The sequence below is a fragment of the Plectropomus leopardus genome, chromosome 15 (assembly GCF_026936395.1).
Source record: "Plectropomus leopardus strain MGB_pleo_1.0 chromosome 15, ASM2693639v1, whole genome shotgun sequence".
Lineage (NCBI taxonomy): Eukaryota > Metazoa > Chordata > Actinopteri > Perciformes > Serranidae > Plectropomus > Plectropomus leopardus.
The window spans coordinates 14,887,527-14,912,945 of NC_142190.1; the positions used below are offsets into that span (position 1 = coordinate 14,887,527).

The 25,419-nt window shown below is 40.7% G+C and overlaps 1 protein-coding gene across 7 annotated transcripts in view; it reads right to left on the minus strand.

Annotated features, from left to right (window-relative positions):
* The window catches only part of rapgef6 (Rap guanine nucleotide exchange factor (GEF) 6), a 170,698-nt gene that overhangs the window by 66,064 nt on the left and 79,215 nt on the right, over window positions 1-25,419 (minus strand). The window contains exon 1 of one of the 7 annotated variants that reach the window (XM_088088064.1): window positions 19,052-20,040. The exons of the other annotated variants lie outside the window; for them this stretch is intronic. Within the exon in view, the coding sequence (XP_087944190.1) occupies window positions 19,052-19,105 (54 nt within the window). The 5' untranslated portion in view covers window positions 19,106-20,040. Of the gene's footprint in view, window positions 1-19,051; window positions 20,041-25,419 lie in introns of those variants that run through there. 7 annotated transcript variants of the gene reach the window in all.

The window sequence follows — 25,419 nt, forward strand, 5'->3', positions numbered from 1 at the left end:
ACAGGACAAGGACAGACAGAGGGAGTTAAAGTCTCTGTGAGTGTGCGAGAGAGGGGGATGGAAAAGAAAAGTCTGGCCAGGGAGTGATGGGAGAAGTGAATAATTGTGGCGGCCTCGTGGCTCTTATTCACACCACAGACTTAATCCTGCTCTAATCCTCCTCTTTCCCACTCCCGGCGGCCTGAGCCGTGTGGGGGGGGGCATGAGGGTTTAGGGGGTCTCCCATTCTCCTCATGCATTAAGGATGAGAGTTAGGAGATTAAATATAAATGTGCAAGGTTCCTTCAGCTGTACAACTCTATCATGTCAACGAGAGGCCACAATCACTGGGAGATCACGCTGGCAGTAAATGTTATGTCGCAGTAAAACTGAGCGAGCGTTTACATACCAATCACTTAAAGAGATTAATACGAGAGAAATAAACTCTATTGTAATAAGGGCGAGAAATGATTTAATCTGAGATAGATGCAGCAGCCAAAGAGGGTGAAAATCCAAAGACCTGGAGCTGTCCAAACATCCAAGTTACCTATTTTAGCAGCTTATAAATGAATGATTGGCTAATGTTGTGAACAAAGAACAAACTGAAAGGACTGGGCAATATTTTCTAATATTACTGTATGTTTATAAACCTGTTGTCAATGTGCCTAGATGTATTTGTTTATTCCTTAATCTTAAAATGACCCACAAAGACTCTGAACTAAATTAAACTAAGCTATATTTACTAAAGGAACATAATGATCTCTTATTTGTGTTTTCATTCTGTCATCTGAGAACAAACTAATACAATGTAATGTAGTTCATCATTCTAATTAAATGATTTACACTGGGAGCAAGCATTTGAAGCTTGTGTTAAACACAGTATAAATAACAAGCTCAAGGAAGCATCTTTGAAGATACTACATAGAATTGACCTATGTTGCTTGTGTTAGAAAGGTTTCAACTGAATATTGATTATAAGTGTGAGTTTATGTGGACTGGAAAAATTAAGTTTTTCTATTTAAAGAAAAAACAACAACAACTGAATATACAACAGAATGTTTTGGATTGACTAAAAGGAAACATAATATAAATGTTGAAATAAATATGTTTGATGTAATGCTATACTTTAGTAAAGATAAGATTGAAAATGACATGCTGCTTATCATACCACATTTTATTAATGTTGGAAGAACAAGTTATGATCGTGATGATTAAATATGATGCCTGAAACACAAACTCTGGCATTATAAAATGCTTTCTGTTGTTGTTTTTTTTAGTTTGTGTCTTATCATTTTATATTATTTTTGTCGATGTACCTGTTTTTAATTCTGTAAGTTAACTAAAATAAAAGAAGAAAAAAAAGTAATATTAAGAGCCTTCCCCAAAGTCATCAGTCATGGAAAAGCGCACATCAGCCAGCATACAAATGGCCACTCTGCAGTTTTTTTTTAGCTAATTTTATGACTACATTTGCCTTTTTGCAGACCAGCTTAAGTCCCTGAAAGCCAAACAAACCAGTCAAAACATAATAAGGTGATATCTTCTTTTTCTGTCTTCTATAAAACTCAACTCTGCTTCACTTATTGCATCCAATTTTAACAATGAGATTAACTAGCTGTGGGCCCGAGTGCTCTGTTCCACCTATTTCCTCAGTGATAAAATGGACTATAAAGCCCAGACTGGCCATTTGGCTACACAGACAAGAGACCAGGTTTCCCAAAGGCATTTTAGTGCTGGGATAATCTTTGCTACATTGTAGGTCAATGCGCAGGGAGATGTTTTGGGAAACCTTGAAGACATTAATGGATGAGGCCTGGTCTGTCTGGCATCACAGTCTGGAATTGGCTGGTTAAGAGTCCCAGAAGGGGCCACATTATTAAAACACATTCCCAAACAGTGCGGCTGCTTCACCTTGAATTACGTTTTACATTAATTATTTGTTAATAGTTTTCTGACCCAATATTGTTGAAGTGCAGGTTTCATTAGGATGCAGAGATCCCAGTTAATGACTTAATGGCAGGACACACCTGAGACTTTAATAGCCCCACTGATCAGAAAGAAAAAGAGACATCTACATGGACAGATAACTACACAACCACAGAATCAGAGACCAGTAAATAGAGGAGGATAAATGAGAAGATTCATCAAAAGAGATGGAGCATGACGGAGACCTACCCACCAACACACAGAATGAGACAAAGAAGAACTGAAGAAAAAGCAACAACAACACATTAAGATGAATAATAAAGAAGACAAATGACTTGGCTGAGTAATTAAAGAAAATGTGATGGCTGATGAATCCTGATGTGGATGATAATTAAAGTGGGTTCAACAAACAATGACACAACAAAGCACAATGAATATTTAAACACAATGTAGTTGCATTTGGGTAGAGAAAACAAAATGACAATATCACAGAGAGAGTAGCATTGTTCAGTGTATCCAAAGAGATGCTGTAGCGTAACAAAGAAAAACTATTTGAAGGTTGTTCATCTTGCTAGTGATCACTAGGAATGCTTTGTTTTAACTAAGGTATAGACAGTGATGTACTTAAGGATGTACAACAGAATTAAGGCGGCTATAGGGTTGCAAAGATATGAGGATTTCACGTTACAATTACCGCAATCTTGGAACCCATTGACCATCATAACTATAAACAGATATCTGCATATGTTTCCAGATAATTTAAAAAAAGATTATATAAAGTTTAATTAATGTCACACAATAGCAGATGGGTTTCAGAACGGCATCCCTGCTAATACGTTTTGCCTCCAGGCAGACTGTTTACACGCCATTCAAATCTGATTGGTCAGTACTACTCGGACCACAAACTGAATACAAACAGAAACCAGAACACATTCTTTGCCAAAATCTTGTCTCGAAGCCTGCAGATACATACAGACGCTAAACCTCTTTGTAGACAGTACAGCAGCCATACTTAGAAAAATTACAGTATACTCTATTGTATACATTATTATTATTATTATCATTATTAATAATATTTACAGCAGTTACAATGACCGTTAAAAGAATGACAACAGAAGTTTTTGTTTTGTTTTGTTTTTTGAGCAAAAGCTTTTTCCTATAATTGAGATTTGAAACCGTTGTTTTTAATGGAAGTTTGTGTAAAAACTGACAGTCAAGGAGGAAAGAAGATGCCTGTGTGCAGGTTTTCAGTCCGGCTGCATTTTCTTTTCAAATAACATAGACAAGCAAATATAAATGGACTGATAACAATCAATTTTAAATACCACAGTATACAGTTTCACGGTATACCACTGCAACCATTAGTGGTTGAATTTAGAGTATCCATTGTCCCTTTGTTCAGAAATTCAAAAAGATGCCAAACCTACACATGGAAGAAAGCTGCTGCATTAGAGATCAATGTAAGACATGGTTTGGACTGTACTTCAACACTATACTTTTATTAATTAACCAAAAACATAAACACCAAAATTCCCTCTAGTAATACCCAATAATCTATAATAATAACGGCAAGGGATTATGATGACGCTGAAGAAAGCTGCAAAGGCAGAGTGCTGACCAACGTTCCTTCAATTATCATTAATCACCTCCAAAAAGAAAATAATTCCTACTGACTGATAATGTGCACAGGCTGTAGAGGTTTAGGAAATAATAACAATTAAGTCCTGTTTTGAAGCTTGCTTTGTTTCACTACTCATAACCCAACAGCTGAGTAAATACAGGCATGGCAATGGATAGTGAGGTCACTGGTGGGGTATCTGACATGAACAAGGGCCGCCTGTAGATGTCAGCAGTGACAAACTGCCTGGACATGACTTGAGTGGTAGGCCAAGCAACACAACTGAACTGACATTCAGCTATGAAAACAAAAGAAAACATACAAGTAACTACGCAAGGTAATGCTTGTGCTGTACTTATTCTGGTGCTTAAATCAATCAAATACTTGCAGGTGTTTGCATGTGTTGGTGCAGTTTCTTTTCATTTACAATAGTTTTTTTATATCTAGCTGTTCACTCACACCCACACAGACTCGTAAACACTGCAAAAAATTATGTGAGACCCATTAAAACCACTATAACAAGACATTTTGAGCCAGAGTTTTCTAGCAACAACTTTTTGAATAGAAGCTTCAGAGGAAAAGGTGTTGATTAAATCTCGTAAAATGCCTTCCCACAATGTATTTATAGCATAATTGCACATTAAAACAGGAAAGCCTAGCTGTTAACATATGTCTTCACTCATAGCAGCTGTCACTATGTGTTGAGTTAGCTCGGAAGGCAGGTTGTTACACCAGAAACCAGACCACAGACAGTCACCTCTAGACAAAGACGCGATGTGTCTGCAGTCTCACATCTCTAATGAGTTATCTCTCCTCTGATCTAACATTTAACTTGATGTCTGAATCTGATTTCCGCTGGTTTTCTCATGTCTCTGCTCTCTAACGCGCTTTACATTGTCTCCTTCCGGCCGATCTCACCTCTTCACTTTGATTGTCTTGGTTATTAATGTCTGCAGTCTGTCTCCGTGTCTGATGGTTCACTCCCTCATTACAGCCTCCGTTCTCCAGTTTCCCTGTCACTACTCCGGTTTATTTTCTGTCACCTTCTCTTTTAGCATTTGGCTCTTTCTGTCTAATTTTAGAAGATGTTCCCAATTCTTGCATTTCTTGACCAAGTGAATTAAACTCCCATTTCTGCTCCCACATGCAATTCTACATTAAAGGGAGCAAGTCGGAGTGCAATGACTGCAAGTGGCCTCATCAGACTAGTTGGGTGAGTACATTGGCTCTGCTGTCTGGAATCACACACACACACACACACACACACACACACACACACACACACACACACACACACACACACACACACACACAATTTGAAGCTCAACATTTAGCCCTGTAGCACTGCAAAAAAGCTTTGATCAATTGAAGCCACTCTTGGTTTGGTCTAATGTTGTGAGATGGGGGGGCAGTGTCAGGAGATGCACATATTCATGAGCAAAACAGGGAGGAAATACATACATATACACACACAAGTACACTCTTATATTAATGCACAAAGGAATGCCTTCCACAGACATCCAAAACTGAATTACACAAGATCATGCCAACCTATGCACAGAGAGTATGCTATATGTGAACCGCATGGGCTCCATTCAGTAAAACCGAAGAGCTGATTGAATAGGCTCAGCACACAGCCATGCTCCACTCTATTACTGGCAAGTCCACAGACGGCTGGCTGAAGATACAGTGAAGGGAGACAGATGGAGATGGAGAGAAAATAGAGGGACCTGAAGTGAATATGACTGAGTGAGAGAGCGATGGGGAGACAGAGTGTGTAAGAGGAGCTGGTGAGGGAAGCAGAGTGCAGCATATGATTGAGACTGGATTGAGTGAGTGTGTGTGTGTGTGTGTGTGTGTGTGTGTGTGTGTGTTTGCAAAGGTAAGGGAAGTGGGGAAGAGCGTATAATAAAGATAGGACTGAATGCAAGAGGCTGAATGAGGGTGAAGTGAAGGGGGGGGGGCAGATGTAGATAAAAAGTCTCAAATATTCTCTAAAGAATTCAGTTCTCCCTCAGTCCAGACGACCATATCTCTGGCACCATGGCGGTGCGACTTTGTGTGTAAGTGCGTGCATGTGTGTGTGTGTACCAGCTGGGAAAAAGGGGAGATGTAATGAATTGAAGCTAGAATTGGAGGTGACAACTGCAAAGGCAGACACGCCACCAAGAAAAGGGGAAGGGCAGAGACAGAGCGAGAGAAGGAGAGAAGGAAACAGAGAGTGGGTGCAGTTTGCAGGGGACCACATGAGGAGATGAGAACTCAAATACTGTCAACCACAGAAGACTGCATGTGCATAACCATAAACAAGAATTCAAACACATGCTTTCTCTCTCACACATGCTCTTTGTTGTGCTCCTCGCAGTGAGACTACCTCAAACCAGCCCTACTTTCTGAAAAGTGCCTCCTACTTCCAGGGAAAACGTTGACCAAAATAAAAATGTGCCATGACCACATTAATCTATTTGACTGGACAGCAAATGAAGATTAAACCGCAGTTAGAGAAATAACCACCCCTTCCCACAAGAACCAGAAGTACTTCCTCACAGCTGTCTGTCTCTACCAACCAGTCAAGCTGCAGTTTAAATCTGTGTCTGTCCAGACTCATATGAAACCATGGCAGCACACAACGCTTCAAATATGGATGCAGCTTGTAAAGAAGCAACAAATTCTTAAATGTGGATGCTTCATAGATCTATATATTCAGCACAGTTTCATGGTGGGCACCCGAGATTAGTGTCACCAATTCAGTATCTGACCAAATGTCTGCTCTTCTGTCGTTGAGTTATGGCATTAAAAAATGACAGGAAAACTCAAGAAACATGCAGTCTTCTGAGTCAATGTGGTGCATCTGTTTCTTTGCAGACATCTTTTGATATTAACACTGATTTGAAGACACAGTGCTCCGTCTACTTGTCATGACGATTACTATCCTGTAGAATAATGTCCTTTGTGACTCTGATGAAGCTTTTAAAAATCTAAGAAAATAGCCCTGATAGTGTCATAGTGACGTCATTAGGGTTGTGTCCATTTTTGGCCTGAAAGCTTTACATCCAATTTGAAACAGAGAGCCTGGGTAAAAACTGAGGGTGTGGAATTTGAAGGCATTTAACAGGCAGGGAGAATCTAATAAAAGATGCTATCAGGTTGCATTATGGGAGGTGTAGGATGCAGTGCTTCTGAGGTGTGACTGATACTACGGACTAAAAGAAAGAATATCTCAGCCTCTGCTGCTTTGGTTTTGATGATTTGTTTTAAAATCTGTTTGTCCCAAGGCCTCCCACCTACACGGAGATGCAATATTAAATCAGTAAAGTACCTCTTAAAGAGCTGGTCTACGCTTCCACAGCGAGTATACAGCATCACTTTCACATCAATGTGAAAAGAGACAATAGATACTGTGTAAGGAGACAGCAGCAACACATTTTTAGTGAGGTTCCTATTTTCAGTATGACTTACATGACACAATGCTGTGCAGGCACTGACACTTAACATCAGCTGCACAATATTGACACAAATACTATAATTGTTGCATTTTTTTTCCTGACTTGAGCTGTAGAACTTTCTCTACAGCTCAAAAATGTTTTGGAAGAGAAAATGAAACACCAGTGGCGGCAGCTCGAAAGAAAAAAAAATCTAATGTAAGGGGATTAGGCCTCACAACACATTACCTTGTAGTGAAGCACATTTTAATCTCAGTTATGGAAAAAAAGTGCAATCTGTTATTTGGAAGACATTGGTTCGGGAGGTACAAGGTTCAGCAATCACTGGTTAGCGAGTTTTTAGCCCGGACAGACAGTGGGCTGGCAAGCTTCTACGGTGGATAAACAGCCATTAGTTGGCAGTTTCCACACTTTGTTGTGCCAGTATTGTGACAGACGGGATGCTGAATGGCACTGTCACCAACACTGCCGAAGGCCGCTGACTTTTGCCCCAGTTGTCTGGGAGTGATGAGGGAGAGAGATGCGGAGAGGAGAGACTCACAGGGGGATGAGGACGGAAAGATAAACACAGGGGGTAAATAGAAATGGAAGTAAAGTGGAAAAGGAGAGTGTGTAATGTTTCTTTGCCCTCATTTTATGTTTAATGAGTCATCCACACATACTTAAATCCTGGACTCATTACTGTAATACCAAACACAGGGATTAACCTTCAAACAATGGACTGTGCATTTGTGTACGCGCATGAGTGGGTCATAGTGGAAAAGTCCACTATAGTGAATCAGCCGTGAATCACAATGGTATTGTGACTTAAATATCTTGTCAGAATTGACCTTGAATGTGCCCTTTCTTTGAATCAGTATGGGTGGGTCAAAGCATTATTTAAAATCCCCAGTGAGTCTCAAATTTTCTTCCAAGTAAACTCAAAGTCAGCCAACAACTTCCATGTGAATTCAAGGTACTAAACTTTTCTCTTCAAGCTCTAAATAAGTCATTGTTTGTTCATTAGCTGGTCCACATTGGAAAAAAGAATCTACAGAGCCACTCAGTGGATATGTGGGAGAGAGAATATAGATGGGTAAAATAAAGGGGGGAGAAAAAAAATGCTAGGTTAAAAAAGATAAATACTTTAAAATTAAGTTTAGCATTTTGATGATATCTTGTCTGGAAGTCCTTGTGAAACTAACTGCATGGTTTCTGTACAACCTCTTGACTTGACTTGTTTTTTTTAGCAGCCAAACATGTTGCATGATTGACATGTGGGAACAATTAAAAGAAAAGAAAAAAAAGAAAAAGGATAAACACTTTCGTGTTCTTGCAAGAAACGTGTAAGTTTCCTTGCAAAAGCTTTGTGTTCTCTTGAGAACTACTTAAACTCTCCATGTACACATTTACAGCAGCAAAGGGCTTGGTGAAGGTGAATCTAGCCTTGATCAGCAGGCATGGCGATTATTAAATACTCTCTTAGCCGGTCACTTCATTGGTCTCATAGCTCTGAAGCAGCTGTGCCACCTTCAACTTAATAAGAAGCTTTACCCCCGTAAATGTCTGGATGGTTTGGAACCAAACATCACCACAAATCAGCACCCAAAGACAGATGGAGTATGAAAGCAATACTTCTAATGTATCTCACCTTGTTCATGGTCACATATTTTAGAAACTGAAGTTACACAACAGTGTTTGCACTGCAATGTGTGCAATGGATAAAAGATGAGACTCTTACAAAAAAACATGCCATTCATTTCAAAGGGAAATGATTCAGAAGAACTATATCAGTAAAATACTCAACTTGTTAATGTAATAACAAGCTGAAACACCGAGTAATTTCTCAGTTGCCCTCTCTTTATCAAAATAAGATATGCCAGACTGGATTTTCCTTGGTGTGTAATGGCTTGAAATTGGCTGCGTGCAGATTTATACCACACAGTCCTGACTACTCATTCAGTTTTGTGGTGGCTTACACAGTGAAGAAGGTCATTAGCATGGGTTAGCACCCCTGCAGAGTCAAGTATTCTTCTCTGGAGGACTGAAGGTATTAAAACCAGGCTTTGGTGTGTGTGTGTGTGTGTGTGTGTGTGTGTGTGTGTGTGTGTGTGTGTGTGTGTGTGTGTGTGTGTGAGTGTGTGTGTGTGTGTGTGTTTGCTGCAGCAGGTAGCAGACGCCTGTTTCTGCCAAACAGTGTTAGATGTTCCTGAATATTCAACCTGTCGCAGCCCGTCTGCCCTCCTCTACTTGCTTCATAACCTGTGTGAGGATATTTCCAAGTCAAACAGCACTCGTAGTCAAAAAACTCTATACATTTTTTTAAATGGTCACTGCATTGTCTGACGAGGCAAAACTCCCCCCTCTTTTTCTCCAGGTGGGTTTAAAAAAGGTGATTTATTTTTTGCCATTTCAGCCATTTCTTGCTCCTCTATTGCCTCTCTGCTGCAGAAACCCCTCTTTTATCTCCCTGCTGTGGGAGAACAGTATTAATAAAAAAACTGATACTGGAATAAAAGATCCATATGTGTTTTTTGGGTTTTATTTAATGTTAATTGATGGGATGGCACAAACATCTATAGTGTTGGATGATGAACGTCTCCATCTGTTTGTAAACAGGGTAAAATGAGGGTCCGATCAAATCTGTCAATGTAGGGTTTTTAATAGACGGGGACGTGTTTGTGTTTACTGTTAACTCTGTTTTTTTGTTCTGTGTGTGTGCCTGTCTGCCTGTGTATGTTTCAGGAAGCTTCAAGGCGTCTCTGTCTGGGCTCCTGAGGAAGGTGGGCCATGGCCAGGTCTGCCGGATACAGGAGGGAAGGCTAAACACTTGGCTTAAACACTGACCCGACTACTTGTGCATGCACCCACACAAGTGCACGCACGTACACACACAAAGAGACACACACACACACACAGGCATCCACAAACACATACTGACACATACACCTTAGTACCTCCTGGCTCCCCTCTGTTAACAGATGCTTCCTGCCCTGCAGCCCAACCCACACTACTTCACACATACAAAGGCACACATGCAGCGTGTCCCTGGCACCCCTACAGGTTGACCCAGAGGCCTGGGGGAGAAGCAGCCCTACTCTTTGGTGGTGTTTTTTTTTTTCATGTTGGATTCTGCTCCACTCTGTTGGCCCACTCACCTCAACTCAGACACATATCACTACAGCTTTGGTACCCTTGGCAGGACAGGAAATTAACTTTGCTTCCTGAACTCCAACGTTTATCAGACATTTTATTATTTTTCCTGAGAAAAACTACTTTTGGCAACAAAGGAAAATACAAGCGACTGAAAGATATGGACCTGAGCTGGTGCTAATGTGGTTGAACAGAGCATTTCTTTCCATTATGGTTTGAATTTATAATCATTCGGTTGCTTTCGGTGTGAATGTTCCGTGCTGCTGCCAAGATGTCTCAGCGTGACAGTCTACAGATGTGCATTTGTATTTTAAAAGGAGTGTGTTAATGAATATTCAGCGTGAAAATGTGAAATAATAATAGTTGAAAGCAGAGAACTCAACAACTGACTTACATTCAAACCAAATAAAAAGAACTGCTTTTCTCTTCACTGAAGCAAACACGCAAAAAGCCTCTTGCTTTAGAGACTGGTTGGTCACTTTTATGTGTCTGTGTAATTTGGCATATTTAAAAGAAAGATGAACTTATTACCAGATTAATAAGGTTCAGTGTCTTTGCAGTGCTAAACTGACTTACGGACCCTCTTCTTGTCTGATGACCTTTGTTTTCCTACTACACATCTTCTGCTTCCCCCACACTCTCTTTCTCTTTGTTTTTCTGTCTCTTTATCACAAATTCACAAACACCCACAGAGCAATCACCAGCCATCCCATCTTGTATTTATAAATGCCCTTGAAAATTATCCAGTAAAGGCTCTCTGTGCAGGCAGAGGAGGGGATGTGGATCAATATCAGTGAGATAATGGGAGCAAGTGAAATTGGGGGGTGGGGACTGTGGGTGGTTGAAATATCAGCACTTGGATGAGAGAGAGAGTGTGAGAGTGTGTGTGTGTGTGTGTGCGGGTGGGGGTGGGGGTGGCAACTCATATCTGACAGAGCTGTAGTAGGAGGGGTCTGCATATATAAAGTGAGGGGGAGAAATATGTATTCGCACATATGCAAGTGATGTTATGACCACTGCAGAGTGTCCGTATTTAGGCCTGTGTGTACATTGATGCATTTCTGTGTGTTAAACTGCTTCTGAGTAAGATGCCAGCAAGGTCACGGGTCACATGCATGGGTGTATACTGCATGTGTACAGACAATGAGTATATGTATGTGTGTGTGTGTGTTAGCGCACAAAGGCCAGAGTGCATCTTCACATAAGCAGCCTTGCTTTCAGTCCATTTAGCCCCGTAATTTTGACCAGCTTGAGCATGTTAATGCATAAAGGGTCTGAGTGGGCTTTTCACTCTAAAATTTCATAGCTAATGGACAGTAATTACACCATTCAGGACAAAACAGTGGCTCTTTTATGCCACTGTACCCATCGAAGCAATCAAATAACACTGCGATTTTGTCTTAGTTTGACATCAAAGGGTGAAGTGAGGTAAGTAAGCAAGTGCCTTTTCTGTCAGCTGAGAATAGTCATGTGTGACCTGTGTCTGCACCATAACTAGTATTGGAATCATGAAATTGGAGTATATGTGCATTTGACTTGCCATCAATTTTGGCCAATTGACACCTGATAATAGTCATAAGATCAGCTGTGAAAAACATGCAAATATAAATAGAAGACTCAAAAAACGCAAATAAAATGTAGATTTGAGCAATACACTGAAAGTCGAAAAGCTTCACTAGGGCTACTTTCTATGTGGACCCTACTCAATGTAGGTTTTTCAACCTTTGTTTTTTTGTGGTTGATATCAAATAATAATAATTAATACCTATTGGGACCTCTGTTTTCACAAATACCACAAATATTCTTTTACACCAAGGCTTGTGGTATTATGGCATACCCTTAAGCCGGCAACAGTAAATGTTATACTTAATCTATATGCAATTATTTCCAGTTTTGCATTTCCAGAATTAACAGGACCATAGATAGAGGTGCATGTGGAAAATATGATGCAAATTTTAGCAACAGAGCATGTTTTTGTTTGGTAAGACTGAATAGTAATTTATGACTTATGGGAGGTGAGTTGGGCATGGCCTGGCCTAATGCAACCCATATCGATCTTTATCACCCCTACTTCCTGTGCATATGATATCCTAGACCTCCCTCTTCATGCTAAAAGCCCTCTCTTTCTATTGTTGCCTCTTGCTCTGATTCTCTCTCTCTCTCTCTCTCTCTGTTTTCTCTCTTTGTCTCTCACTCATTTACTCTCTCTCTCCTTGTGCTCTTATCTGGATGCCCCCCTCACCCACCGACCCTTCCCCCATCTCTCTGGACCCAAAGGCCACATTACCTTGACACCCTGTGTGATTTCTGTCAGTATGTCAATCTGCCTGTCTGTGGGCTTGAGGTCAGCGTAAATCTGCCAAGGCCAATGTTAAAAGGTTGAGGCATTATATCACCTGGCAAAGGTCATCCTCTTAGTGCACAAAAATGGTTCTGTCAACATATTCAGGTACCAGGGGAGCCACGCTGCAACTATCTAATACTCCTTTAATGGTGCCTGCAGCTTCTATTCGCTGATCTGATGATGCAGAGGATTACTGTACAAAGCGCATCTGATGATTGACAGCTACTCTTAGTACAACCTGTAGTTTTCTAGTGTTATTTTCCCTTTTTTTAAGTCTGACTACAGAATGATTTCTGTTCTTTTTCACTTATTTGACTTGTTTGTAACTTCTTGATTGCACAGGGGGTAATTAGCATGACTGCACTGGCCTTTAACAATATTAAAATGTCACTTTATTTGTTACAGTAACTAATTTGAATGCCCTGGGGTCTTGTTTTGGTCTGTTATAGTCATTATATGGGCCACTGGTTTTCAGAAGCTCTGGTTTGCAAGTTATGAGAGCAAAATATGCTTTTTAAGTTTAGAAAACAACATTCACATGCCTTAGATTTTGCTATTTTTAGAGATTGCACATGTGAAAAATCTAGATGGTATGATTCATGTTTACTTAAATGTTGATGACAAAATTTAAAAAGCACATTTAAGGCATTCACATCTTCAAATAAATGAACTGCTAAAAGTTAAATCTGGAACTGGTCAGTATGAGAAAAGTCTCATCATTAGGAACCAAATGAAGCCACACATATGTACAATGTCATCAAACGTTCTGGTCAGAGTTTTGTTTTTGCAAATCACTTATCCAATTACACCGCAACAATCACTTCATTTCATCTTTAAATCGAAATCAGTTTGGTTATTACTCTAAGTGTTATCTTTACCCCTCAGAGTGACATCTTAACATGAACCTTCCAGAAAAAAGTGCAAAGCTTCAAGGTGCTCAGTTCCTAATCAGACTCGTAGGACCGCCTGGGCATGAAGCCACAGTACTGTGAAAAAGGGTCAATAGACTGTACTGAAGAATAATTAATCTCCTTATTGCACTCAATGGAGGTTCAGCAGTTTAATGTTGCTATCTATTCTATCTGATCTGATGATGAATGGTTGGCTAGTAACTGTAGCTTGAATCAAATATAGCATCTAGCTGTTAAAACAGAGGTCTGAAGGCACTGAGAAGAAGATCACTAAAGGTCTACTTTCAAATATCTTCATTTAGTAAAACCTAATTTCTACCGTACATAATTACTTGCTAGAAACCACTCAATTTGCAATTTGTATGATAATATAGTTTATTTTTCTTTTATTGTTTCTGATGCACTTTGGTCAATGTCTCTAAGGATGCAGTGAGTTAAGAGTGCAACTTATTTGGATATGCCAGACGCTTTGTTTGTCTACCTGTCCATCTGTCTGAGCCTTGACCTCTCTGCCTTGGCACTGAATCCATCATCCCACTGTAGCGCCCAGCTACCAACGCCTCCATCGCCCCATTACTATTCAATGCAGCATGGAGTCCACACAAACTGATTATGCCAGTGTTCAGCAAGGCCCATTGATTGCTGAGGGAAGCAAAGACAGCAGCCCGGGTCAACCTGAGTCCGGACCTGCTGCACTCTGACAGCGACGTCTGCAGCTAAGAGGAGAGGAAGCATACTGCTATTTTTTTTTCAATCCAAGTTATGTGCTTGTTTGGAGCACAAATCCTCCTATCAGGAGAGCATGTCAGTTCCTGTTTCTTCATACAAAAGCTTATCAGGCTGGAATTGACTAGCATTCACAGCACATAAGAAATATGACAGAAAGTCACATGGAAGTCTTTACACTGAACAACAACAAGAGTAAGATCAAGCACGAGAAGCACATGAGTCCCAATATTCACTTTTTACTCTGCATCTCCGAGATAAAGTTGAAAAGTACTATGTGTATTGAGTCAATGCTTACCGAAAAATACAAGTCAAAAAGCTCAAAGTCATTGCTGGTTCCATCATCATGCAAAGCTGCCAACTTTAAGCCAACGTTTAGATGTAATTTCAAGTTCATAGTTATGCCACACCACAGAGAAGCTACAGCAAAAGGATTGAAAAGGAAACATAAGGCATCTGGAAGGGTAATAACTAATGGAGAGAGCAAAGGTTGAACTTGTGAGGATGCAGATGGTTTTAGAAGAAGTCAGTGTGATTTATAAGACAGGAAGCAGCAGATGAGGGAGGATACAGCCCAGCAGGGCAGCAACAACAGCAGCATCAGGCTGGCAACAACAACAACAGGCCCCATTATTGATGTTTAAATAATAGATGGAGAGGAGGAGATAGGGAAAAGAGGAGATGAACAAGTAGTAGAGGACAGAAGAGTCTCTTACTAAAAACAGATGAGAAAGGAAGGAGAGGGGAAAGAGGAAGACAGCAGGAAGTCCTCGCTAAAAACAGAAGGACGAGAGAGGCAGAGATAAAGAAGGAAAGAGTGAGAGAAAACATGGCAGGGGCACAAAAACAGCTTGGAAAACAGGTCCCATGTAGGCAGCAGGGAGGGTCAGGGAGTTCGGCAGCAGAACATTTTGACAAGTCTTCCAGCAGCGGGAGGACGTGGACTGAGGTTGTGTTCCACTGGGATGAGCAGGGCATGATTTAAAGGGACAGTTCACCCATAAACACATGACAATAAAACAATAAAAGATGTTGAAAGCCTCTTAAAGGCAGCAGCTGACTGGTTTCTTATGATAGCAGACCCTTTTTAAAGTTGTTGTTGTTTACTGGAGATGCAAATAAATCTAGGCCTAATAACTGCTCAGTGTGTCAGAAAAAGAAAGGCCCTGCTGGCCCCACAGAGCAGCTCCACTGGCCTACATTTCCCTGTCTGTCATCTGATGCCAAATTTCCATCCCCACAGTCAATATTTCAATAACGATCCTCTGATGTTGGAAGTGAGACCAAGAGAGTATGACATCCTATTTGGTAAAGAGCTGCAGTTTAGAAGAGTAATAACGAACAAAAGTGCCTAAATGGCAAAATAAACTGTTTGCTTTCCATAGCAGTTCAGCCTAGAGGGTTATTCTCCAAGTCAGTAGTAAACAAGGCGGTAGAGAAAACTGTAAAAGCCTGTTGGCAGCGGCAGATTCCCTGCAGAGAAGTAAAAACTAAGTGATTCATATGAATCAAACAACAGCCTGCTCACTACTTTTTTGTCAACTGATCTCTTAGGTCTCCTTGACTAGTTTAAGACCAATATTGCATTTAGGCTTCTTACTGTTTCATTTAATGCAAAGCTGCCCATACACAGTGAAGGTATATGGGTAAGTGAATCATTCAAAACTGCTGCAGTGAAGTGAATATGAACTGGTGAATATCACCAATCCCAGGCAGTGCAAGCCAGCCAAAACTATCAAAAGACTTCTGGAGAAAATAATTGGCTGCCATTCTGAGCAGGCAGTCAATGATAAAATTGTAAAAACCTCTTGTGGAATAAAAACCACCGCTTCAGAGGCTTTCCCTTACTGATGTATTTTTCTGTATCTTTCTTTCTCTTCTCTCTTTTTCTGTCTTTTCCCTCCCTCTAATTTGAAATCACGCTCAGGGATGGCTCCTCATCTTTCTTCCTTTCCTCAACCCTCCTTTTCAGATCCCAGGGTGAATTCACAAAACCTTTTCAGAGAGTTGAAATCCCCTTTGCAGACCACCCTAACACTGTCTTCCACTTTGCCTCTTTTCTCTCCAACCTGACTGCAGTGCTTTTTGATTGCAACTGTACCTCCAGACAGGGCGCACGTTGCCTAATGGGAGGAAAAGGGAAACTTAATTAACCTTTTGCAAAAGGTGGGCTCATCACAGACGCTGACCAATTAACTGCAGACTTCAAACAGTGCAAGCTGGATGAAAACCTCAGTGGCTCTAAACTGGGGATAAATTAGCAAGTCTCATGCAGCATCAATGGGCCAGTAATAAAAGCCAGATACAACAGTTCTAGTTACGTTGGTGCAAACTATTACAGAGAAAAAAAAAAGCTTTGTAAATTGCTTTTAACTTTTGGTAGTAATAACTGTACGCACAGCTGACGCTAAATCATTTAACCATAGCCTAATGAGTAAACATCTGACTGAACAAAAACCTTATTTGGAGACGATCCATATGTTTTTTTTTGATAATTGTGTAACTGTTGAAGTACTTTATCAGCAAATATACCAAAGAGTGCCTGGTTTCAACATCTAAACTAAGAGGATTTGACCTATTTATTTATCTTATGTTATAGTTAATTGATCTTTGGGGTTTTGGACTGATAATCAAACAAAACAAGCTCTATGAAGACATTGTCTTGACTTTAGGAAAAAAGGCCTTTATCACTATTTTCAATCCAGCCCTATTAAGCTCATTTTTACAGAGTAAAATGCTCACTCATTACATATCTTGGCCACAATTCTTTAAAGGGGAACTACTTCCATTTTCAAAATTCACACACTATTCCTATAGTGTAAGACAGTCCAAAAGTGTTAATTACCATGAACAATTTTCACCCAAATCCAAAAACTAGAGTGCTAAAACCTAAATTTATGATGCCATAAAGTCTAGAAAAGTTCCACTGACAATGAACTGGAAAAGATGAAATAGATTCCACTGACAGCAGCCAGGCGAGCTGACAATGCTACAACAGAATAAAGAATAAAACAAACGGTCTGTGGGTCCACAAAATCAGGTCCCACTCGTTGTCTTTGGAGTGGTTCCTGACTTAATATCATATGACATCACAAGTTTGGGACTTACCTATCTTGTTTCTGGCATTGAGGGAGAGAAGCTAATGTGCAAAAATATTGACTGAAATTTCCAGAGCCATGGGAAATAATACAATGGAATTCTTAATTAAGGTGGTGTGCCACTTTAATAAGCAGATCTTTGTTATACTAAAACAAAACGTCTGTTGATCCCAGACAGTTTATTATTAGAAGATTTTTTTGACTCAAATATTAGCGTTGCTGCTGGATTTGCAAGGTTTTAATAAGGCAGCAGTGACATTAGAGCCCCTGCAGGTTGTAAAAGATCTGTGCATAATTTGGATCACACAAGAGATGGAGAGCAATAAAGACGAGTAATAAGGTATTTAAGACCATGTTCTGTGACCGTGTGCTGCACAGAGTTAATGTGTTATCTTAAACTGAACATCTTCTCACTTCATCCCCTTTCATCTCCGGGGACCTAATTATGACTTATCCTACTGAAAGCACGTGAACGCACGCACGCACACACACATACACACACACACACACAAAAAGACAAACATCTCTGAGGCTTTTAGCACCCAGACAGGAGCTCCCAAAGAGACAGACACGTATCTGACAATCATTCAGCGAGGACAACCAATGAACCGTGCAGCAAAGGAGTTCTGGCAATACTGAATATTTAAAAAAAAAAGGGCAAAACAAGAATCCTTTAAAGATAACAAGTCTCATTTCATGCACTGGAGTTGCTTTCCTTGCATCATCAAGAAGTTCACCAGAGGCTAGGCTAACTCTGGCGGATTATTCTGAGCGACTAAAACTGGGACATCAAACTGTTAATTATACACACGGCTACATCATCACCAGTCTGCTGCTGACTACTGGGAGCCAGTAGACAGACTAGACAGAGCAGATGGATTGCATGTATAAGATGATGGATACAAAGGAAGAAGTGTACAAAAATGTAAATCACTGGTTGTTATGATTATAACACGCGTGGAACAGGGACATCACGGCCTGTCTCTGCAAAAAGGCAATATCAGTTACTTCACTGGTTAATGTGTCAGTGATTACCAATCATTATCCTTAGTGTCAAATGGTATGTCAATATACCATCATCAATTGTGAGCAAATAACTATTATCAATTTCCTAAGCTAATTTTACTTTAGGCTATATAGAGACTTGAGCTATAAATAGTCAAACCTAATTAAAAACCCATGTCCCATCATCTACAATCTTTGCTTTGCTCCAACTACTTTAGTGTCAACAAAAAAAAAAAAAAACACCTTAAAATCTAAATATAATCTGCCACCACAGGGGCATCCAAACATTATTTTTGGAAACGCTCAGATCAGTTTGTCCTTTGGTGAGTAAGGAGTGGTGCAGCTGCTAGAAATAATGAAATATTGGTGCAGAGACAGAAAAAAAACCTGCTACATCTTCAATACATCAAAGCACTTCAATGTCTACATAATGAAATGTTTTCAAGTTTATACATCCCTCTCAGATGACTTAACACTGGTCTCTTTTTCACACACATTAACACTATTTTCAAATAGTTATTGAGTCAACGGACACATCTATTCTTTATACAGTGCAGGTGATTTCTGTAGTACTCCCTCACAGTGAAGAGACAGGAAAAGGCTTTGGCATGTTACCAGCCGTTGTGGATATCAGTATGTTTCAGGATACAGCAGTTAAAATTCAAATTAAAGGCAGAAGCAAAGCATGAATGCGTTTCTAAACAGACACAATAAAAATATTCGTCATATGCATATAAATCAAGCTCATTTTCTCTCATCCCCACTCTATCTGTCTTTCTCAGTAACACACACACACACATACACACACTGAGGCAGCAGCATCCTAAGCCAGAGGCACTGGACAGAAAAGGGATTACGACATCGCTTACTTTGGAGGACCACGGCTGCAAGCAGTTGGCATAGCAACGGACCAGGAAAGCCATTTCCACGGTAGGGAGGGTGCCAGTGAGGGGAAGTTTCCCCTCGTTCACCAAGAGACGAAGAAAAAAGAAGTAAAAGGAGGAGGGCAAGGGCTGATGCCGATCTTTTTGCTGCGAAATGAGAATTGTCCAGAGGTTGATTTTTTTTTTTTTTTTAATCCTCAGAGTTGATTTGGCAGATAAAGGTAGAAGCTTGGCTGGTTGTTATAGAAGGAGACTTCAAGTCACGGCAGATACATTTATATGTCAAGCTTTTCCTCTTCTACCAGAGCGTTCAAAAGAACTGCAACAGAGAAGCCTGAAACACCCCTAAAAAACCTTCAATATATGAAATCTGCAGAATATTCAAAACCGATCCTAGAGGGGAACGGTGATACCTGTTCAAAGATAAAGCCATGCAACTTAACATCCAAAAAAATCAGTAGATTTTTCTTTTGAAAGTTAAAAACTCATTCAGTCATTTTTTGTCTTCTTCTATATTCCCTTTCCTTTTTTAGGAAGCAGAAGCTCCTCTTCTTAATAGATGAGCCCGTGCAGGGTAAAAAGAGGGGCTTGTCTGTGCATCTGCAGCCCCCTGGGAAGAAGCCTCTTGCCGACTTAAAGTCCTCCAAAGAGTCCCCTCTCAGCTCCCAAAAGCCTGGATCATTCGCCTGCAGCTCTCCTCTCCTTCTCATTCACTGTCTTCGTCTGTCAAACTCCTGTCTCTGTCTCTTTGCAACTCTTTATCTCCCTACAGAGCTCCAACAGTGCATGTACGTGCCCAGCGGTGCAGCTCCATGGCAGGGGCCAGAGATCCCGCTCCCTTAACCCAGTTTTAAGCTCCCTTCCCTGGTTAGCGCTCACACCTCACGCCGGCATTCTTCCTTCCCCTCCCGCCCTCAGAGAGAAGCTACCGTCGATAGGATGCTGTGCTGTGGAGAGCCAGCTGCTAATGGGAAACGGAGGAGAGAGTGAGCGCGAGGGAGGAGGGAGAAGGGAGAAGGGAGGAGAATCCAGCTGAAAAAGAATGACATCACCTGTGCAGGGAGCGCGAGAGAGAGAGAGAGAGAGAGAGAGAGAGAGAGAGAGAGAGAGACGGAGGGGTTGGGAGGTGGTGTGGATGACGCGAAAGCATGAAGAGGGAAACTGCATTAGATGGATTGGCTGCTGAGCAGATGTGGGTGAGAGAGAGAGATGGACAGAGACAGAGAAAGACGGAGATAGAGAGGAAAGAGAGGGGGCATCTTTATTGATCTGCTGGTAACATAAAGCTGAGTGTATTGAGGCAACCCCCTCCTCTTTGTGAGCATGCCGCATAAATTACAAAAAAAAGAGGGGGGAGCATAAATCACTGAGCCCCTATCAGATACAAAGACAGACGCTGGCTGTATTTTGGCAAATGTGAGCACGCGACACAATAGCACAAGCAGATAATGGGTTTTCCCCATCAAAAAGCCCCTGTTTGGAGGATTGGTGACAGAGCAGACAGGGTTTGACGTACAAGAAGCAATCATAGATAAATCACTCTAATACAGTACGAGCAAAACACTGAGGTCATAAAAGGCATTCAGCTGGAGGTGTAAAGTGTTAGAAGCAGACCTTGCTCTGACAGCAACTACAAAAAATTACTCAGTGTGGTTTATCCTACTTGAAGCATCAATTGTGTGATAACAGCAAGGAAAGTTTCACGTATAAAGAAGTATATGAAACCAGCTTTTCCACCCTTTCAACTTGCAGTCTCACAAATCAAACTGCCAAATCCCAGCATTGATCTGGTGATTTGAAAGCCAAAAGACATCCAATCTTCTGAGTTTTTAAAGGACTTTTGATAGGATGTAGGTCCTGGCAACATATTGGTAATAGCTAATATTGAAATGCAGCTGAAGCTTTTGTGTAACCTTTTAATCTAGAAGTTTTTTACTAAATCAGTAAATCAATTCTTAATTGGAATCACAACCCCTTTAATGAGACCAAATGGAGCAGAAACTCAGCAGGAACAAATGTTAAAGCCGTGACTTGAAACAACAATTTTTTATTTTCCTTTTCCAGGCTGTTTTGTTTCATTAATTATTAGTGGACACCTAGAGGTTACAAAAACGCATTTTCTCCCAGGAAATAAATTTGTATTCTTTCTCAAATATTACAGCAGCAGCAAGATTTGTACACTGAATTTTTAATACTTTCTCCTCAGAAACAATCCAGTTCTCAAAACCTCAGAAATGCAGGTCTAGAAATAATGTTGCTGCCTTTATGAACCAATTTATCAAACTCATGCAATACACAGCACAAAAAAACTTCACATCACTGTTAAGTGTCCTCTGTGAACCCTCAAGGGAGTTACACACTCCAACTTCTGTCATAAAGACTAATGTATGACATTACATTATTTACTGGAGACTGCATGTTCTGTTTCACTTAGTCGTGACGGGGGAAAAGAGTCAAAGTTCCACACGTGATCATATACCCTACAAAAATCCTGTAAAAATTTAAATAACTTAAAATATATATTTTATTTTATGTGCAAATCATCAGTGCCTTCCTTTCTGTCTTTCATCTTCTGCTCCTCCTGCATTAACCATCTCGCATACTGTGCTGGTTTTTCTGACGATGAGAGAAAGATGACAGAGAGGAGGGATGAATTGAAAGCAGAGACAATGGGAGCTGTCTGGTTGTTTGAACGGCTGATTCTCCTCCAGCAAAGGAGAGATCCAATCTCCTATTACCAGACACTTCAGAGAGAGGATCTTTCTCACCCACTCCCTTTCTGACCTCGCTTCCTCTCGTTCAGTAACCCCCCCCCCAACTTAAAATCCCCAATTTTTTGCAACCTCTGCCTGTATCAGTTCTGCCTCAAATTTGCTATTCCTCTTTTGTCGTGCCTAAATTTCTCTTCAAGTGTCGATCATTCTCTCTCTTTTCAGCCCCCCTTTTCTTGAAAGATCTCCTTTCATTCTCATTTCCATCAGCTGTCCATCTATCCATCTCCCTGTGCTTCACTCTCTTTCTCTGCTTGCTGCTGTTCTCTCTTCGCTATATGTGTGTATGTGAAACGATACGCACCTCCCGACTAGGAATGACATCATCTTTTTACTCCGCAGCCAATCACATGCAAGCACATGGAGCTCTGCCTTCAGAGGAGTGTTATGTACACAAGAGAGACAGAAAGAGGAGTAGACAGACGGGTAGCTAGATAGATGGGTAGATGGATGGCTAGATGGATAGATAGATAGACAGACAGATAGAAAAACAGACTTAAATAATGTAAGTGTGTCTCTTAAGGTTGTGTTCAGGCTGTGTGTATTAAGTGTGTTTGCCATAGTGTGTACTAACTGCAGTATTTTCCCTTTCGCATGCTAGTGTGCGCAGCACTACATCATTCCCTTGCCCTGCTGTCAAAGCTCCAGCCTTAATAAATACGCAAGCACACACGCACACACACACACACACATGCGCGCGCGCGCGCACACACACACGCACACAGCTGCTGCATTTTGCTTTCTTAAAGAAGTATAACAAAGGCTAACTATGGGAAAGAAACATTTGGAAATCACTTTTAAAAGTTTGGAGCTTCTTCAGTTAAACCCCCTGCTGCTCTGCAGGAAGGCTGCGTGGTCCATCTTTGCACGATCGGCTGGTCTTAATAAAAATCCAATGCGTTGATTAAATATTTACTGCAACAGGTAGAAATACTGATTAATAATGGCTATTAAGCTACAGACCAAATTGCTCTTCATATTAGGGCTGTATCCTAGTAAGAATTGGAATTTGCTGTTCAGTACATTTTTTTTACAATTAGTTCCTTTTTTTTCCCCATGTAGAGTTTGAGTGTTTGAATAGATGTTCAGGGTAACAATGGCATTCAACATGTTATGGCAAACAAGGCAAGTTATTTGTGCACGCTCATTTGGGTTAACTACACCAGCAATGGGTCATAAATGTGCAACAACAATTTGGCCATCACTAGATATCAACCAAAAGCCAGAGACTGTATTTTATTAGGTCGCTTTGAGATGTAAATTCACCACATCTAAGCAAAAGACAGAAAATAACATTATCTCAGACCCTGACGCCTGCCTTTCTCCAGGAAGTGGCCTCTTCCTTAATCAGACTCAATCTGCGTCTGCAGCTGCCTGTACTAAAGAGCAGCGTGACAGTGGAGAGCGCTCACTCTGCAGCCAAATCTGGGGACCAAAACGTCCCCAAGAAGTACAATGCACAATGACTGAAAAAAACAAAACAAAAATAAAACTGCTTTACTTGAAGGACTTTCAGTGGACTGAGGGGTCTCCAACTAAGTATTCATCTTTCAGGGTGCTACCCTCCTTTGTATGATTTAATGTTTTGCTTTTCTTTATCAGTGATTGATAGATTAATCATTCAGCCCATCCTATTTAGATTAAGATTTTAGAGAACAAAATCTCATGCTGCACACTGATGAGTTTTACATTCCAGGTGGTGGCAACTGTAATGAAGGTATTTTCTTGTTTAGGGATACAAAGTGACCTCTGAGACATGGTAACAGAACTAAGCAATAACCAAAAATCAACAAGATCAAAGTATTTCCTGTCGCCTGTCCAACACGCTAAAAATGTGGCTACCTTGTGGGTCTGTGAAATCGAGTAATAGAATAAATTACCTCTAAGAGCCAGAAGCAGACAAAATTCAAACAGAGAAAAGATTTTAAAAAATGACAAAAAACAAAGGATGGTCTCAACATGACACTAATAAATACCAGATAAAGAAAAATATCTCCAAACATCACTGTGTTGTAGCAGTTTAGAAGGATTTATCTAAATTAATTTCCAGTTGAGAGACGGATTTAAAGGAATTAGAGTCAAAACTGTCACAAGAAGTACTGATTTTACACTCATTATGAGTTCTGCATACTAAGTTGCAGCAGCACACCACACTGTGGATTCATAACATGAAAGTTCAGAGGAGTCCAGCTACTCGTTTTGTGTGATTTGACTTGTTTTAGTTCAAACTTAAAATCAAGGCAGACACACACTCATCTCCATAACGTGCCTCAGAGGAATGTTTACTGTAACTCAGAACATGGTGATACGGGATCTGTCTGCAAAACACGGGGCAGGATACACGTCATACAGGAAACGCTTCCTGGAACAGTGCATGTCTGCGTTTGTGAGCATGTGGTGGGTTAAGTCAGGTGATTATGGACAGAAAGCCAAGAGGCGAAACAGTCAGAAAATAAAAGGGAGGATAATAAAAGAGTCAGAGTGTATAAGGTGATGAAAGAAACAATGAGAGGCAGATAAGAGGGATACAAATCAAAGGAAAGAACTCTATTTTTGAACCAGAAAAATGCAAGAAAACTGTCGATGTTTTTTAGAAAACATGACACATTCAGGCAGGCACTGACAGACAGGAAGTGTGACCTGTCCAATGCCAAACTGTCAAACAGACAGACTCTTTCTCATACATGCACGCGCGCACACACACACACACACACACACACACACACACACACACGCATCAGACAGTTTTCACTGACTAGACATACACGTAGCATCCTGTGTGTGTGGGTTTGTGTTTTGTGTGCTGCTCACTGAAACGTGACATGGCTCAGTGATTTCTGAGGGGGCCCTGTCCCTCTTTGTCATTCCGCCTGCTACCGGGACAATTGGCCCCCTGGGACACCGCAGACACTGATTTCTGTATCCTCACATGCTTGCACAAAGTGGCCAACTGCATGGTTTGTGTGTGTGTGTCTGGATATTGCTCAAAGCTAATCAGTTCTGCCATGCTAATTAAAAAGGGTCAGCTGACTAAAGCCCTTCTGTAACACGCACTTGTGCATGCACACACACAGACACACACAGACGCACGCACGCACACACAGACACACACAGACGCACGCACGCACGCACACACACACACACACACACACACACACACACACACACACACACACACACACACACTGCAGAGTGTTGAGTTGGGTGGCCGCACAGTCATTTCCATGGACAGTCACAGAGACACTGTGCCTCTTTTTAAAACATAACTAATGAGGGGAGATAGAAACCAGTGCTGGTTTGGTGCATCACACAGTTTTTTGCAGCATCAAGGCAACAGTAGATTTCGGAATCAACCTCACAGTTGCAGAAGGCATAAGGTTGTGATTGGACTGGAAAGCTGCTGACTTGAATCTCTGGTTTGCCGTGTTGTGTGAATGTAGCAACCGATAACTGCTACAATTAACAATTGTTGTATTATTATTGATTTATCTGACAATTATTTTCTTGATCAAAAAATACCAGAAATTAGTGAAAATAAACACAATTTCCATAGCCAAAGTTGACATATTCCTACAGCATTTT